General features: G+C 40.4%; 1 protein-coding gene across 2 annotated transcripts in view; it reads left to right on the forward strand.

The window, feature by feature from the left end:
* Positions 1–15,085, forward strand: part of col2a1a (collagen, type II, alpha 1a) — an 83,909-nt gene that overhangs the window by 61,187 nt on the left and 7,637 nt on the right. Inside the window, exons 41-49 of one of the 2 annotated variants that reach the window (XM_078431409.1) lie at positions 617–670; positions 1,381–1,542; positions 1,990–2,097; positions 9,060–9,167; positions 9,254–9,307; positions 11,532–11,639; positions 11,844–11,897; positions 12,494–12,601; positions 13,756–13,809. In XM_078431409.1, coding sequence (XP_078287535.1) covers positions 617–670; positions 1,381–1,542; positions 1,990–2,097; positions 9,060–9,167; positions 9,254–9,307; positions 11,532–11,639; positions 11,844–11,897; positions 12,494–12,601; positions 13,756–13,809 — 810 coding nt within the window. The remainder of the gene's footprint in view (positions 1–616; positions 671–1,380; positions 1,543–1,989; positions 2,098–9,059; positions 9,168–9,253; positions 9,308–11,531; positions 11,640–11,843; positions 11,898–12,493; positions 12,602–13,755; positions 13,810–15,085) is intronic. The other variant, XM_078431410.1, reaches the window with a different exon arrangement.

Below are 15,085 nucleotides of genomic sequence, written 5' to 3' on the forward strand. Positions count from 1 at the left end.
CGGGACATTTTTCAGACTGACATTTCCCACCCTTTGCTTCCCTCATCACCAGAGTAGCGATCCCTTTAATCCTCTTCAACACCTCATGTGCTCTCGATTATAACTACCTTTCTATCCCCTACAACAGCAGCTGTACGGTGTGCCCTATCATCAGCCTAACTTGCTCATTTAATCCTCGAATCATTTAATCCACACCCTATTTACATTGTGGGCTGTGCACATCCAATTAATTCTTTATCACAGCATATGCACACCCTACCCGTATTCCACACATTTATCCACTCCTAAAAAATCCATCTCTCGTTACCCCCTGTCGCAGAGGTGCATCATGTCATCTGGTTTATTTACTAATCTTAATCTATACCCATTTTAGCAATGACCATACATGTTCCAAGCCCGACATTCTGATTTGAGTACAAAATACATCTTCCAGAGGATTAAGTGTTTTTGGAAGTGAGGTGAAACAAGAGCGAAAAGTTCATCTGAGCAATGGTGGTAGTAGTATGCATTAATTAAGGAGGCAAGACTAGTATTAAAGCCACAATGCGTGATGTATATGCCAACTCAGCATTAATGTCAATTGAACTTCTCATCTCAAGTTCTTTTTTTTCCTTAGGGTGCAACTGGTTTCCCTGGTGCTGCTGGCAGAGTTGGTCCTCCTGGTCCTAATGTAAGTAACGCTCGGGATTGTATCTTTTCTTTTGAATATATGTAGATACAAATCATCCTTAGGAAGTAACTGATAAATAGAACAAAAGGATCACCTGACTGTTTTTTTAAAAAAGGACTGCAAGAGCGATAGGGCACATCATGGTTGTTGGGGCTGGGAGGATATTTCGTCAGGAGTATTTTCTGGTCACCAATGACACCTACAGGTATATGGATGTAAGGACAGGAGCAAGCCAGGCTGTGAGACTTTCAAATGTTGACTTACCCACTCAAACTGCCTTATGAACTCAAATACAATTGGGAACTTCTATGTGTGTGCAATGGAACAATGAGCAATATTTTGATGTAGCTAAATATGCCATTAATTTTCAGCAACGTATTGTGGTTGGGGGTTGTTGATGGAGTATGATTATCACTTCCCTGTCCAGAAGTCAGAAAAAAACAAGTACCTGCATGATTGTCAGGGGTTAGGGGGAGAAGGCAGGAGAATGGGGTTGAGAGGGAGAGATAGATCAGCCATGATTGAATGTCAGATTGATGAGCCGAATGGCCTAATTCTGCTCCTAGAACTTATGACTGAATTATTTTGTCAGGAAAATGGGAATATCTTACAATCTTACCCCAGTAGATAATGGAACTTAGCTGATAATTGAGAACCTGCTATGTTTGATGCTAAATTTATTTTGTTAATGCCTGATTATCTTAATGCAGGGCAACCCTGGCCCAGTAGGCCCTGCTGGTGCTCCTGGTAAAGATGGTCCTAAAGGTTTGCGTGGTGATCCAGGCCAAGCTGGGCGCGCTGGTGACCCTGGTCTTCAAGGCCCTGCTGGTACTCCCGGTGAGAAAGGAGAACCTGGTGAAGATGGTCCTCCTGTAAGTATAGAATAAGAGAAGAAAAAAACTGGCACCTGCCTGCTTTATTTTCTATTTATAGTCCATGTTGAAATGTCTTCTGCTTCATTTTTCCTCATGCGTTTTCATGATTTCATAGTGTAGTGACCCACAGCTTGAACTCCAATTCTGACCTCAAGTGCTGTCCATGAGGAGTTTGCATGTTCTCCCTGTGTCCACATGGGTATCTTCTGGGGTGCTAGGGTGGGTTGGTTAATTGGCCAATGTAAATTGCCCCTAGCCTATGCGAGTGGTAGAATTTGGGGGGAGTTGATAGGAATGTTGTGAAAATAATTGTGGAAAACATTAGTGGGGGAATGGATTGCTCTATGAGCAGGTATAGACAAAGCGATGAGTAGCCTCTTTCTATGTTATAAAGAAATATGGAGCAAAGCAAACATATTAAGTATTGTCTTTCATTCTCTGTAGGGTCCTGATGGTCCTTCAGGCCCACAAGGTCTGGCTGGTCAGCGTGGTATTGTAGGTCTTCCTGGTCAACGTGGAGAAAGAGGTTTCCCTGGTCTCCCTGGTCCTTCTGTAAGTATAGCCCAACATTACATAAAACCGCCTCCTTTCCCCATTCTGTGTAGTTAGTCCTAACTTTACTGAGAGAAATAAATCACTCAACATTGGAGCATGAAGTTATATATACTATAAAATGACAAGACATTCAGGAATATTAAAAGGGAGACAAACCCATATAATGATATAAAGAACTCAGGCCCATGGAAAATGCAGTCGACGAGACTATCCTGTAAGTAAAGCAGAGGAACGTGCACTATGGGAAGTATAGTTCTAGGAGCCGAGTCAGTAGAGTTTTCAGCATAGAGGTCACCCCTGTATGGTATTAGGAACACTCCCAGAGTAACTAGTGCAGGGACTAGTCATGTGGTATATACAGTAGAGAGACCATGTCTGTCAAATAGGGCGATTTGCATTTAAATGCAACCCTATAAGATGTACAGTATAGAGACCAGTCCTGTACTATGAGCACCAGCCCAGGAGAATGTATATTTCTGCAGAATAAACTGTTTCTAGACCAGAACTAGAGAATATATGATGATAAAGTCTGTCAAAGTTGTGATATGGAAGCCAGTTCTGTAGGATGCAGAGACAGTTCCTGTAGATTTTACAGTATAGAGTCCAACCTCATGTATTGTAAAGTATAGGGACAAGCACCATAACAAGTTTAGTATCAGGCCCAGTACTTTAGTATGTACAGTATCAAGATCTCTTCTGGAGCATGTGCAGTAAAGAATTGAAATGCATGTACAATACAGAGACCAGCCCCCAAGCAAATATGGTATAGAGACAGGTCCTTCATAATGTACATTGGAGGGACTAGGCATGAAGAAAGTGCATTATAAGGGTTGCTCCAGGTACCAACTATTTAGGCTATGCAATATAAGAACTAGTGTATGAACAATATAGAGATGAGCCCCCAAAAATATTCAAGATGAAGACCAGTCCTGTAGTAAGTATAGTAGACTTACACTGTAGAATGCACCACATTGTGAATAGGCTTGTCCATACATTGTCGGGCCCAGTGCCTTGGAATGTATTGTATAGGAACAACTATTTTATGGTGTATAGTAGGCAGAATGGTTATATAAAATGTGAGCCATAGGGACTGGTCTTGCAGTATGTCGAATTAGCACCAGCAATGCATAATATATGAACCAGATCTGTAGTGTGTACACTATGGAGATGGGCCCACAGAATATAAAGTATAGGGAGTAGACCTGCAATAAGTACAGTATAGAGACCAACCTCTTCAAAACAGACTACTGCACAATAAAAACTCTACATGTACAATGCAGAGACTCGCCCCATAAGATGTATAGTATACACACCAATCTTGTTGAATGTACAACAAAGGATAGCATGTAGGGACCAGGCCTGAAAGATGCATAGTACAGATGTGGAGTATCTGAACCAATCTTAAATAAAGGACAGTAGAGAGATCAATCCTCTGAAATGTGTAATTATAGTGACCAATCCTATAGTGTGGATAGTGTAGAAGTAGAAGTTATGGTATCGATGCCAGCCCCATGGCTCATATAGTGTAGGGATCAGACCTGCAGAATGTACAATCTTGTGCAGTCATGTCGACGATATAGTATGGAGACCAGGCCTGCAGTATTTACATTATCGAGCCCAACCCCAATGAGCAGTATGTGCACCTTTCTTGTAGATGTACAATGTTGTGACGTGACCTATAAAGTGTACAGTGTATGAACTACTGTTGTATTAATGTAGCATAGAGACCAGCTCCACAGAATGAATAGACTCCAGTCCTGTAAAATGTACATTATAGTGATCACCCGTGGTGGGAACAATATAGAGACCTGTCTTGCAGAATGTACAGTATAGAAACCAGTCCTTATAGAACATGCAATTCAGAGACCAGTCCAATATGTACAGTATAGACTATTCCCTAATATACACAGTACAATGTACAGTTTGTAAAATATAACATTTTTATAGTTTAATATTTAACTTGTGTATATCCCTTTGTATACCATCTGATCCTTCAGATTGGATAGTATAGAGATCACTCAAGTGTAGGATTATATATTTTGGGCCAATGCTGTTGTGCATGTTAGTAGTAGAGGCAGCCCTTTTATACAAGAGAAGACTAGCCCTGTAAAATGAAAAATACTTGGAACGATCGATGCCACTGTAAGGTCACATTATGTCATGCTCACAAAACTGAGGTGCTGATTCACATTATGTACTTGATTATACTGTATACTAGATCACATTGTGTACCTAATCTCATCTTGCTCTAAACTATATTGTGAACTGGATTACATTGAATATTGGGTCTTTATTCTATATAATAATACAATTATATGTATAATCACGATTACTGGAGCATGTTGGGTGTTGGATCCCTTTGGGCACTGAAACACACTGGGTACTTGTTTATATCGGAAACAGGATAATATTGAGTACTTTGTCATTATTGGATCACATTCTGCGGTGCCTCAAGATACCGATCAAAGATTCAAAATTTGGTAACTGTTTGTGATATTTATGATTTACAGTTAAATGTGATACATGTTCTGCTAAAATGTGCAAGAAAAGTTTCACAAAACTAGGTTCAGTACACCATAATCCACCAGGAATTGGTCAGAGGCTGTATGTGTTTGTCATTTCGAGGTGCAGTTTAAAGGCAAGCAATTACTATTTTTGCACACACAAAAGTTTTGCAAAAGATTGCGTGAGGATTGTAATGCATAGTCTGGCTAAATATTCTACAGTGCGCTATAAAGATCGCAAAATGCAGCATTCAATGAAAACGCGGCATCAATCACCATGACAGCACTTTGTGTATGAAGGGGTTCGTATAATGCTTTGCCCTGTCTTGCAGAAACATCTCAAAAGCGCTAAAGATCAACAGATTATTTCTCAGCTGATGCGATTCTTGTTATGTAGCAAAATGCGGCCGCAAATTTGTAAACAGCAAATGATATGAATGATCAGTTAATCTGTTTTGGGCGGTGTAGGTTGAGTGCTAAGCAGCTGCTTAAAGCATTGAACTTGCGCATGACAGCCCAGTGCAGCTATTTCCACAGCAATTTTCCTTGGACAATGGAGTGCACCAGACACATTTTGACAACCAGGCGCTAAAGGCTTTAATTAAAGAAGTGAGCAACCAAATACTGCATGGAGGGCCGCTCCTCCTCAGAGAAACCTGGTTCAGCAGGTCTGGAAAGAAATCGTGGAGCTTGTAAATGCTGCTTCCAGAACTCACCGAACCTGGCAAGATGTTAGGAAGAAGATGGGAGATCTCAAGAAATCGGCTAAGGTAAGTCAATAATATTAATATGCACCTGCAAGAAAGTCAACCCTGGCAAACATCTCATTCTTTTTGCCTCTCTGTTGAAACTGGTATCAGTTCACCAGTGCAGCACTGCCAAGAGACAAGGGCAATGAATGGGGATATTTATGTCTAAGCTATGAAGTGCTCATGCAAATCTCTGTACGCAACATTTTCAAAAGGGGATATAGACAATGACTGTTTGGAAGTGAATCTAGCAGGGTGATACGCATTCAATGAAAACATCTCGTACGCCACAGAAACTGTGCAACTGCATGTGCAACTGTCAGTGCTCTGGGTGCATTCAACATATCAATACTGTTCTTCTACTTGCAGGACAAGATGGCCTTCAATCAGCGAGAACAGTGCTGCATTGGACTCAGCCAATTCGGGCCCCCTACCCTATGCAAGAACGACACTTTGGAACTAATAAGCAGGGAGAGTATAGAGGGAGTGGGGGACGGCAAAGCTGGAAGCTTCCAACGAGTTCATGGCTAGTATTATAATATTTTTGTTGTATCATTTTGATCTGTTAAATAACTGTTGATCAGGCACATGCTAATCTAATTAACAGTGCAGATAATACCATAGAATGACACATTATCTTCTCTTTTCACAGAAATGGAAAAACAGAGTGTAGCAGTATCTACAAGAAAGGCCACAATCACAGCACTTTATATCACAATCACTATATCAACCACCAGGTTCAGCTACACACTTCAAAGAACATAGATAGGGAGATTTAGGAGGAGCCTCAGGGTAAGTCACAGTTCACGGATGAGAAGGAGCAAGAGGGCCTGTTGATCATCTACCGAACAAAAATCCAGCAAGGTTACTGATGCAGTATCGGAATATCTGAGCATATTAACCTCACAGCATGCGCTGAAAAGCAGAACACTCCTGCATGAGCAAGTCATCCGGTGGAAGTACAGGATACGTTCATGCAAAATCCTGAAAGGATTGTGGAGGAGCACACTACCTAGATCTGTGCAGTTACAGATGAATGCTTGGTTACGCTGGAGTTTTACATAGTGTGTGGTAACTCCAATGGACCTGCAGTGGTAACCCCACAGTGCAGATCAAAGGCACGTTTCTCATGAATGTTCATACGACCATGACAGAGATTTAAGGCTCAGCCCTTAAAGGTGCTCTTTTGACACCCTCAGTTAATTTGGAGATTGGATACAGGCAGTTGTAAAGCATTTGCGGATTTTACAGATGCCTGAATTCTGTTCTCACATGAGTGGATGTTGAGAGAATGCATATTGCCAGGTCGTAGTTAAAGAGATGATCGGGTCTTACATTCATCCAAGCTGTCAAGATTTCTGACGTAACAATAGGTATGGAAGAATAAGCAATACGACCGGCCGTAAACATGAGTGAAACTACTGCTTCCGTATATATTGGTGCATGGATGTCATGGTCCTTGGCTGCAGAGTATTCTCTTGGTCTCCCAGAAGCCACTCATTTACTCCTCCTTCCACTTCAAGTAAAGATGTCACAGGTGATTGCTTTAAAGTGAAGTCATCTGGGAAATTACTAAGGCAATGCTACTGGAGTCCGTGCCACATAGAGGTTTCATGCCACTACTATTCCAACAGCCTGACTATGGAACTCACCACCAACCTATACAATCATTCCCTTCGAGAGGGAATCAATGAGGAGAAGATGAGGTAGGCCAGGTTTTCTACCCCAACAAACTCCAGGCACAAAGTACAATGTTCACTATATACATAATGGTTGGAATAAAATCACTGGATTTAAGTTGTACATTCTGCTGTGTGTTTATTTGTCTTCAATTAAAGTTAAACCTGATTGAGGATTCTGGATGGGCATAGATGATATTTGAGGAATTGTACTGGTGAGTACAACTGCAGTTGGTTTTGGGATGCTTCACTAATATATTTGGATGGCAATTTTATTACATGGAACACTGAAAGACATCTTGAATTTGTATCTATGGACCAGCTTTCTTGCTGCCCTGCTAGTTCAGCAACTACATCTCTGATTTCCGTATTACTATGTCTTTGACATTCTGTTCTTCTTCCAATGCAGAGCGAAATAAAGAAATTTGCATTTACGCTGTTCCTTTCAAATGTCCCTAATTGTTTAATTACTAATAAATTATTTCTAAAACGGACTCGCTGTTGTTTTATAACCAAATGCGGCTGCTAATTTTGCATACAGCAAGATCGCACAAGCGGCCAATGAAAGTTCTGACCACCTAATCTGCTCTTGGTGTGGTTGGTTGCAATTAATATTGGCTGAGAAACCAGGAGAACTCCATGCTTTTCTTTGAACAGATCCTTTGCATCCACCAGAAAAGTCAGTACGCCACTGAAGTGGCAAATTAGGTGATGTGAACAAGTGGTGTTGAGATATGATCTTCCAATTCAGAAAACCGATTGCTGTCATCTGAGCCAAGCTGACAAAGCAAAGTCACATAGTGTTTTCTAATAATTCAGGAGAAATTATAAGGTATCACTTGATCAATTAAGACATTTGGAACACCACATTAAGATCCCTTAAGTCAGTATTTTCTGTAAGTAGCCTAAGTTATAGCAGGGCCTTAATTGTACCCATGACTGCTTCTGTATATATTGGTGCATGGATGTCATGGTCCTTGGCTGCAGAGTTCTCTTGGTCTCCCAGAAGCCACTCATTTACTCCTCCTTCCACTTCAAGTAAAGATGTCACAGGTGATTGCCTTAAAGTGAAGTCATCTAGGGAGTTCTTGGGGAGCCAAGTATTCACCTGCATTTCTTTGTGCTGGAGCTGCACACCAGCTGGACTGATAGAATAAAAATACCCTTTTCATTTATCATAATGCATAGCAGCATTATGTACAAGAGCCCAAACATGGGTGCTATTGCTGACTCTTGAATTCTGGAAATCCAGTAGATGCATTGAATTCTGATGCCTTGTTGTATTGCTGGTGTTGATCCATAGTCAAAGTAATGAAGTGGCCGACTATTAAATAATGCATGTGCCACCATCTGGCTAAATCAAGCAGGTTTGCCCTTCAGATATCCCCAGGCCTTGACTGGAAGGATCAAAACACAAAGTTTGATGACCTTGGACACTTCTTGATGATATAACATTGATACCTGATTCCAAAAGTCCTAATTGAGGAGATGGTGCTAGTTGTATCTTAGCCTCACATCTTACCCTCAAGACAACTATACCACTGTTCCGCAATTATTTCTAGGTGATGGTGCCTAGGTTCGTGACCCAATATGATTTTCTTCTTGTGGGATATCTTGCACCCCTGATCTGTCCTCTTCAGCTAACTGAAGTCAGATGATGTACTGATTGCATTATATGTGCTGACCTAACCAGCTGCAGTTGTACCTCTGTTGTGTGGAGTGAAATAGGAGAACACACTTTATGTGTGAAATGGGTGCCTCAAAAATGGTGTGTAGAAATTAAAAACCGACCATGTGGACTTTAACTAGGTTTACTCAGTGCTGTAACACTGAGTAGCCATCTCAGCCCAGTTGCAAAGAATGGTTGTGTGTTGTATCATCACACTCCTCAAATTATCAATGTTAATGTATTACTGGGAGCAGATGATAACAGCAATACCATCAGTCATTTCCAGACTTATGGATGAAAAAGAATAGTGCATCAAATATACTCTGAGTTGTAATCTCCATTTTGCTTCTTCTTCTAGGGTGAACCTGGAAAACAAGGAGCTCCTGGATCTGCTGGTGACCGAGGCCCCCCTGGCCCTGTCGGCCCATCTGGTCTTACTGGTCCTTCTGGTGAACCTGGACGTGAGGTTTGTCAATCTTTTACACCACAATTCTATAATTATATATTTTTGTGTCATTTTCCAATTCTGACTGCTCTGTATTCCTTCAACAGGGCAACCCTGGTGCTGATGGTCCTCCAGGCCGTGATGGTTCAACCGGTCCAAAGGTATGGTGAATAATTTGTACTTTAACACTGAAGAGGATTAGTTAGTTCCAAAAATGTAAATGCTCAAAAAAAAAGTTAGACTGAAGCAGAAATAATATTGTGCACAAAAGAAGCTCCTTGTATCCCATTGATCTCACCGATTCCTAATTTCAGAAATGTAACCACACGTGGACCTCAGTGAGGTTAGAGCTAAATTGCATTCAGAGCCTGGAAAGAACAGAATTGTCTTTGGTCTGTGGTGATGCCACAGTTGATGATTATATAGATGAAAACCTCTCAAAATCTAAGAATTGGCTAAGCAGGTAGTTGGTTTAAGCGTAGAGTATTATGGAGATAGGAAAAGCACCTCGGATTAAAACTACTGATTATGTAAAGGCTAAAGATGAAAATGGATTAGTGAGTCCAAATAACCTGTTTCCATGTTGTCATTTCTAAATGATTTGATATAATGCTCTGAGGAATGTCTCAAACTCATATTATTGGGGGCTTCTAACATTGCACAGAAATGAAGGATTTGCATGTCCTCGGGGTGATGAAAATTTGAATCTCCAGGGACATAGATAAACAACTAATATATTGCACCACCTCAATTAAATGTTTAAACGCCTAATGTGTTGAGCTTACATGATTTTGATCTTTGTTCCAACCAAGCAAAGGACAGCATTTGCCTGCAGAATTCCTGCTATTGGAATGAAAATGTAATAAGATGTGCAGATCAATACGGTCAGGTGCTGCCAATAAAGTCTATAAGAGAAATAATTAAAAATGTTAAACTACCCAAACAGACAACTAATAACCTACTATAAGAGTAAGAGCAATACAAAACCATTAGGTTACAGGTAATAAATAAATATAGTTTTATTGATAAATTAAAGCTTTGACAAACATCGTCATATTTTCTGACTTTCATACATATTCAAATTGTTTTGCTCCACTGTACTGAATTGAATTGTGATATTATCTGTTGAGGTCACTTATAAATGTCTTGAGTAATGTCAGTGCCAAAGGGAGGAAGCAAATCATGTAGACTGTGTCTTTGTGCCCAGACACAGGGAAAAGGACATGCACACAATTAGTACCAGTCTGAAAGGGCTGGGCGTGTACCCAGTTATTGCCAGTCACAAAGAGAGAGTTGGCCATGTTCCAGTTATTACCAGCAACAGAGGGGGATGGGCATCTAGTTTATTCCAGCTACAGACTAATGGGCAGATATCTAGTGATTATTGACAGAGAGGTGGGTGTGTGCCCAGTTAATACCAGTCACAAACAGATAAGTGTGTACCCAGTTATTACCAGTCAGTGAGCGTGTTTGGGATGTGAGAGTGATAGTTGTGTACCTGTTGGTACTTGTCCCAGAATAGTGGGGCTGTACCTGTTAGTACTAGTCTCAGAGGGATGGGCGAGTGCCAGCTGCTACCAGTACTAAAGAGATTGTCATATGTCCTTTTATTATTATTCATGTAGGCAGATGGGCATGTATCCAGTTATTACCAGTCATTACCAGTCATAGAGAGTTGGACTCACACCCATTCATTAATAGTTACAGTATTTACCCATAGCAAGTACCCATTTATGTCAGTCAATGAGTGGTATTCCATGTGCTCCAAGCATTGACACTGGCATTATGTTTTCTATACACCGAGGCCACTCAATTTTTAACCATCCCCCTGCCAGCCTCCCACATACCAGCAAAATAACAGCCACCAGAACAATGGCGACTGGTCCATGGACTTGTGTTATTAAGCTGCACTGCATTACGACTCTTAGTCAGATCATTGGTGGTGTGTATTACAGATTAATTGGCCAAAATATAATACCATTTATGGTGTTAAAATTAAGACTAATATTTTGTATGAATTAAATCTGAATGGAATTTGGATGGAAACCATTTTTTGAATCTTCAAGATAAATTAATATGTTTGCTGGATTTTTGCGTGACATTGGATTTAAGAATCACACGGGGTCAGGCATTGAAAGGAACCATGTGGACTCTTGTATTTTTCTGCTATTTACCATCTATAGCTAATCTACCTTCCCTCCACCAACTACCCTGGATTATTCTCTGCTTCAAGTACTTATACATTCCCATTCCCTCTGGTAAAGCATTCGCTGTTCCACTAACCGTCTTCATGAGGTAGTGAAATCTTATTAATCCACTCAGAAGGATTTGAGTTTAAAATTTTCCTCTGTTGATTGGTGACGATTTTCTGTTTCTCCCTAACAGGGCGAGCGAGGTCAGACTGGTGCTGCAGGTGCCCCTGGTTTGTCTGGTGCCCCTGGTGCTCCAGGCCCCGTTGGTCCAACTGGCAAACAAGGAAACAGAGGCGAATCTGTAAGTAGTTGGCTTTCAGAACATCTATACTATTTAACTCGGAGAAGTTGTTCATTAATACGGATTAAAAATGGTTGCACCGATCACAAAGATTTTAAATACTGAATCATTAAACTGTTTACATTGCTAGCAATCTTTATATTGACCATTTATTCTGGTTATATTTTATTAACAAATTAATAACATTATTTTCCTTTGCTTTAGGGTGCTCAAGGTCCAATGGGTCCTTCTGGGCCTTCTGGCGCTCGTGGTATGCCTGTGAGTAATCTTTGTCATTTATTGTGTTGTATTTATATGGTGGGTTTGTTCATTCAATCGGGTTGAATGAGGCAAGAACTCTGTTCCAAATTTAGGTTGTTTTAATAGGAGAAAGCAGTCTATTGCATGAGGAGATAATGCTTGTCAGAAGGGAGAAATAATGTCTTATTGCATAGCTTCTTGTTTTAGTATTAGCACTAAATCACCTCAGGGAAAGACATTCTGTGTAGATGGAATACATCTTTTCACAACTGAAGTCCCAGGCCTACGATAGTGCAGATACCTCGCTTCCATTTTGCTCACATCCATGCGATCTTAGTGAAGTTTATGATCAACAGTGTGCTTCAACAAGCCCATTGAAAGGAATAAGCCTTTTGAAAAACATTTAAATATAATATTTTTAGGCTTTGGTTAAAATAATGCTCAAATCAATGTCACTAAAACACAAAGTTCACATTGTTCTGTTATCATTTCAGGAACATGTGACAGTGTTTATCTTTGTAAAAAAATGATAGTTTTAGCTGAAAATATGAGCCTCATTGCAGCATTGGGACTTGATGACTATTTTCATCTATTAAACCTAATCTCCTCTTCAGGGTCCTCAAGGTCCTCGTGGTGATAAGGGTGAAGCTGGCGAAACAGGTGAAAGAGGACAGAAAGGTCACCGAGGCTTCACTGGTCTGCAAGGTCTACCAGGACCTCCTGTGAGTATTTTGTCAACACGGAGACAATACAATTAAATGAAAAGAGACTGTAAATCTATTGGAGCCAAATCGCCTTCATTTTGTTGGAGGGTCCAATATGTTATCTAATCCACCATTATATTTGTAACAGTGCAAGAACTTGCATTTATATTGCATCTCATCATATACTAGAAAAACCTCAAAACAGTTCACATTCAGTGAATTACTCTGAACTGTTAACACTGAAAGTCAGTGAACTTAAACAACCACCTTGTACTCAGCAAAATCCCACGAACACTGAATGAAAACAATATTGGCTTTTGGAGATATTCGTAGGACACCAGGAAAATGCTCTCGATCAGTTTTCCAAAAGTGCCACAGGATTTGCATGTATCTTCAGGGGTAGGCAGGGCTTTGATTTTAAAGGGGCAGGAATTCATTGTTGGCATCACCAACTCAGCTAGAACGACACCATTTTAAAAATATCCAACTGATGTAAGAAATTGAGTCCACCTGACACATAAGTGGTAAAGCCAGCATGAAACTGGAGCCAAGAACCAGGATGGGTGTCAAGGGTTATGGGGAGAATGGGATTGGGAGGGAGAGATAGATCAGCCATGACTGAATGGCAGAGTAGACTTGATGGGCCGAGTGGCCTAATTCTACTCCTATCACTTATGAACATGAGGAGGGTGACCTTTACCCACAAAGATGGGAGGCAAAATTAAATAAAATTAAGAAACGGATTATTACTCTAATGTAATATCTTAAGCAAACGTTTAGCATAGTTTATTGGTGGGTTCTACCCTACTTGAAATGGCCTGCAACTTCGTATAGAGGGGTGACCCCTGTACACGCCTCCATCTTCTCCAAAGTTTTAAGGAACACAGGAGTAGTTTCTATTTACTCAGCTGAAGAAACTGATGGCCATGGAATCATTGTACTCTAAAATCTAACTCAACAGTATAGTTGATAGACATGAGCTCAAATCTTGTCACATTGACCATGAAATCACCTTATTGTTAAATAAATATATTCGGATTCACTAATAACCTTCAGGGAGGAAAATCTACCATTCTTAAGTGGCCCCACACCCACAGCAGTGTAATTACAGTTCATTCCATTATTTCATATTTATTGTAAAGCTGCAACATTTATGCTTTCTTTCTTTTCAGGGCCCTGGTGGTGATCAAGGTGCTGTTGGTGCTGCTGGTCCCTCTGGTCCTAGAGTGAGTATTAACCTTCGCTTTTGGATTGCAATTGAATGCAGAAAATACATCTCCAGAGCAGAAATTATGGGTAAAGACTGGTGGAGATGCAGTGTACCACAACATGCACACTTTATAACTGTAGATAATACTCTCCAAATGGCATCATTGGTGTAAAATGGTATCCCAATGTCGCTCCTCAAATTCAAAGGTTGCCCAAAACATGTCTCAATTCAGATTAAAACCTGATGTTAGCTTCATTTTGCATTCTTTAATAGATATGGTAGCTTGGTGGTTATGGTCATGGTCAAACAATTTGGAGGTCCCAAGTTAAAAATCACACAAAGACAAGAACTGGAATCTGGTTACTTGTGACCTGGCATGAAAGTTACCCAATTGTTGCTACGTCATTCCTGGATCATTTGGGGCTGGGATCATACCAGCTCTACCTGGTCTGGTCTGAGTGTGGCTCCAATATCTCAGTACGCTTCAGGTTCTTTAAAATGGTTCGGGTATAAAAACCATCAGTAACATGGGATGAGCAAGGCAGTCTTTCCAGTATCATCTACATATTGAAAATATAAATAGAATGGTGAAAACAACAATCCATTGCTTAGCTCTTTATCTAATCTAAATATTGATGGTCTATCTGCATTATATTGTACTCTATATTATATACTAAATTCTTCTAGATCTCTGTTCCTTGAATTCCTGTCTTGTGCTCTCCTGATTTTAATGACTGCAGGATTGGCAGGTATGCCTAGACTCTAAACTTCTCTCCCTAAAACTCCATACCTTACTCCCTTTTTTACCTCCTCAGCCACTTAAAACTTCCCTCTTTGGTGATATCTGTGGTCTGGTATTATTTTTTAGTTTGATAACATTCCCAGTAAGTGCTTTGGCACATTTCATTGTTACCATTTGAGCACAATGTAAGAATATGCCAAATAGAAGCCACACAGTGTTTCAAGTCTGGTCCAGCCATCACAGCTCATCTTCTACCTCAAGTTAACTTTCTCACCCAATTCCCATATCCTGCGATTCCTTAAAATCTTATTGATCCCAACCTTGAATATCACCATCCACAACTGCCTGGGGAAGTGAGTTCCAATATTTCTCTCCCAGAGATTTCTCCTCACCCGAGTCCCAAATGGTAGACCTTGTATCCCTCAACAATGTTCACTAGACACTCCAGACACAGGAAATGGCCTCTAGTGAGCCCTTACAATAAAGGCCAACGTATTATTTGTGATCCTGTTTGCTCACTGTACCTGCTTGTTAATTTTCTTTACTTTTA

Source organism: Rhinoraja longicauda, chromosome 42 (assembly GCF_053455715.1).
Source record: "Rhinoraja longicauda isolate Sanriku21f chromosome 42, sRhiLon1.1, whole genome shotgun sequence".
NCBI lineage: Eukaryota > Metazoa > Chordata > Chondrichthyes > Rajiformes > Arhynchobatidae > Rhinoraja > Rhinoraja longicauda.